This window comes from Trichogramma pretiosum, unplaced genomic scaffold, assembly GCF_000599845.2.
Source record: "Trichogramma pretiosum strain Unisexual culture from Peru unplaced genomic scaffold, Tpre_2.0 scaffold29, whole genome shotgun sequence".
Taxonomy (NCBI): domain Eukaryota; kingdom Metazoa; phylum Arthropoda; class Insecta; order Hymenoptera; family Trichogrammatidae; genus Trichogramma; species Trichogramma pretiosum.
Genome location: NW_019641669.1, coordinates 1,667,450 through 1,670,439, shown reverse-complemented (window position 1 = coordinate 1,670,439; position 2,990 = coordinate 1,667,450). Strand labels below are relative to the sequence as shown.

Genomic DNA, 2,990 nt, shown 5'->3' with positions numbered 1-2,990 from the left:
GCACCATGGCACACCAGCGAAGCTCTACTGGCCTATAATTGCGCGCACGACTTCATTCTGTGACGCTGCCGCTGCTGATGCTGCGAGCCAGACAAGCGAATATATATATATTCTATACTACCATAGCTACTATCTCTCTCTGCCGCGTCCGAAAGCGTATGTTGACTGTAAACAGGCGTGTGTGCGGGTGTACGTGTGTATATGCAATGATGCCTCGCTAAACTACTACTGGCAAGAGGGTGAAGGGGAGGGTACGCGAGGGATGCGCGAGGAGAAGGCAGCAGCATCAACGAGAGAGGCAACCAGGCAACTGGCGATATCGCCGGAAGGAATGAGCCTCGACTAAATGAACCCATCCCACCCTGTATATACTACGCTCTATACCACGAGGCAGCAGCAGCAGTAGAAGCTGCAGCAGTTCACCCTGCCCCCCGGGGTCGCTGTGCTCTGTGTACGCGCGTGTATCTATATACCTCTCGACGTCGTGTCTACGCCAATCTACGAGACAGGCCAAATGTGTGCCGCACGCCTCTTCGCAGCGAAACTACTACTACTACTACTACCGCTGCAGCAGCTACGACGTAGTAGCAGCATAGCAGAGGAGTAGTATACGCTATATCTGCCATGGCGGAGAGCATAAGAGACACTATTACTATATTCAGCCGAGTTTGCGAGGATAATAAAATTCAACAACGACTCCAGCTTGTGTGCGCTGCTTCTTTTTAACTTTTTCAGCCTTTTTTTGTCTTTCAGCTTTTCTTTTTTATTCAAAATAAAATGTTTTTTACTTAGGTATACACAGAATAGACCTTAATATATACGAAGGGGGTATAAAAAAATAGTTGAAGATTTTCTTGCCAGGCTTTATCAAAGGCGCTCGCTCCACGCTGCTGCTGCCGTTGCTGCCATCGCCCATATTATAGTGCCGCTGCCGCTGCTCTACTGCTGATTATGCCTTTTTATTCTCTCTCTTTCTCGTTCATTCTCGTTCTATATTCGTGGTATCCTCCCAGTGCTGCTGCTGCCGCTGTTGTTGCAGCTTTTTTTCTCCTCCCTTCACTCTGCAAGCCATATAATAGGTATAAACGCGCGTACGCTTTAATGAAGGAACAAGAGTTGAGAAGACAGGCCACATATATTAACCGTGTTGGGTATCAAAAGCAGCGCCACAAATACGAGGCCGCTTACGGCGCAATTAAATTAGAGAAATTACCTCGGCTTTTTTTTTTTTGCTCCTAATGTCCTCCCTTGCCGCCTCCTTTTCCACCGCCTTTGCCTCCCTTTCCGCCTCCTTTTCCGCCACCTTTGCCTCCTTTTCCGCCGCCTTTGCCGCCTCCTTTGCCTCCTTTTCCGCCGCCCTTGCCACCTTTCTTGCCGCCACCTTTCTTGCCCTTGCCGCCGCCTTTCTTACCTCCGCCGCCCTTCTTGCCTCCTCCGCCTTTCTTACCTCCACCTTTTTTACCTCCGCCTTTGCCTCCCTTCTTGCCACCTCCGCCTTTCTTGCCGCCGCCTCCTCCCTTGCCGCCGGCTTCTACGTTCGTCGCCGAGCCCAAGAGCCCTATGAGGCCGAGGGTGCTGACACTGGCGAGACTGCTGGCGCCGAGACCCGCGCCCAGACCGCCGAGAAGTCCGACGAAACTCAGAGCACCCACGGCCACATTGGCCAACGCGCCGAGACTGCTGCTGCCGATCGCATTGACTGGGTCGCCGCCATCGAGCCTCATCAGATCGAACGATTGCGCTGTGGGGGAGAGAGAAAGAGAAAAACATTGCCATAAGATTATACGCGCCAAGGAAGAAAAACATCCGCTCATGGGGCTGATAACTTTTTTACGTTTGTAGAAAGTTCTTTTACTTGGAAAATTTTGAAATTACTTTTTGAGCGTATTCAAATTACTATACCGAAGTCCTAATTTTTGCGAAGATATTTTCTGGAGCGATGAAAATAAAGGAGGCATTGAAATACCGTGGCAAATATTTTGTAAAATAATGATAAAAAAAATATGAGTGAAAAGGCTTTAATTCGCACGGAAAAAATGTGCTTTGGACGTTTTTCGCGAGGCTTGAAGCGCAGAAAAACGGCGAAAATTTATGTACTATATATTCGCACTCGACTCGGTAAGAATTTAATATAAAAGAGCGACAATTTGACTACGTACCACTCGCATGATTCAGGCAAATTCCTAAGATGGCTAGGGCTGTGGGGGTGGGATCGACTGGCAACTGGCGAACGTGAAAGAAAAGGTAGAACGAAATTATAATAATGAAAACTTTTCAAAAAAAAAATACACGAATGAACAAACAAAAAAAAATGCAACGGTCGAAATTACAATAACAACGTGCTGCTCACCTTCATGTTCACAAATTGACAACTGCGACGAGTCGGCGACAGCCACTTGCTTTTATACGCAAAACAAAAGTATTAGAGAGAGAGAGAGGCCTTGTGTGTGTCTGGGTCCTCCGTCGCCGCCACCAAGTTGCTTCTGCGGTTGAGCTAATCATCGGGTTTATGATATATCACGAGCGGATTACCTTAGCGCATTGAAGGACACGAGGCTGCTGCTTCTGCAATCTCCAGTGCCACTGCACTGGCCCCCGAGCGCGACGACGTTAATTTTGGTTGACACATCGCTGGATGCGAACCGAGTCTATAGCTACACATAGCTAGCGCACGGTCCAAGTTCAGCGGCTGTGTTGCACGAACATGTGTTTCTTTCTCCTTCGTTGTGTATTTTGCGCAAAAGTAAAAAACCTCGCGACGCGTGCAACATTCACTTGCAATGTAATTTCGACCGAACGGAAATCACGCACGTAAAATGAAAGAAAAATAAATAAAGGAGAAAAAGAAGAAGAAGCAGAGGAGAGAGCCGAGGTATATAGAGTCAACGTGAATCGAGACGGATTGCTTAGTATGCAGGAGAGGGCCGACTTGGCGAAGGCATGTTCGATGAAGTTGGTTATATAGCATTCGCCTATATAACATTGGCTGC

General features: G+C 48.0%; 1 protein-coding gene across 1 annotated transcript; it reads right to left on the bottom strand.

Moving 5' to 3' along the window:
• Positions 1-1,235: 1,235 nt before the first annotated feature.
• LOC106660026 (acanthoscurrin-2-like) lies at positions 1,236-2,356 on the bottom strand. The gene is made up of 3 exons (XM_014382837.1): positions 2,351-2,356; positions 2,160-2,223; positions 1,236-1,741 (listed from the first exon to the last, which is right to left on the bottom strand). Exons 1-3 carry the CDS (start codon positions 2,354-2,356, stop codon positions 1,236-1,238), a joined length of 576 nt encoding a protein of 191 aa, XP_014238323.1.
• Positions 2,357-2,990: the final 634 nt, after the last annotated feature.

What these genes read in the sequence shown, in the direction of transcription:
- LOC106660026 (XM_014382837.1), bottom strand. An exon ending in TTGCCTGAATCATGCGAGTG is followed by an intron (nt 1,742 to 2,159) that starts GTACGTAGTCAA and finishes TCTCCCCCACAG; the next exon opens with CGCAATCGTTCGATCTGATG.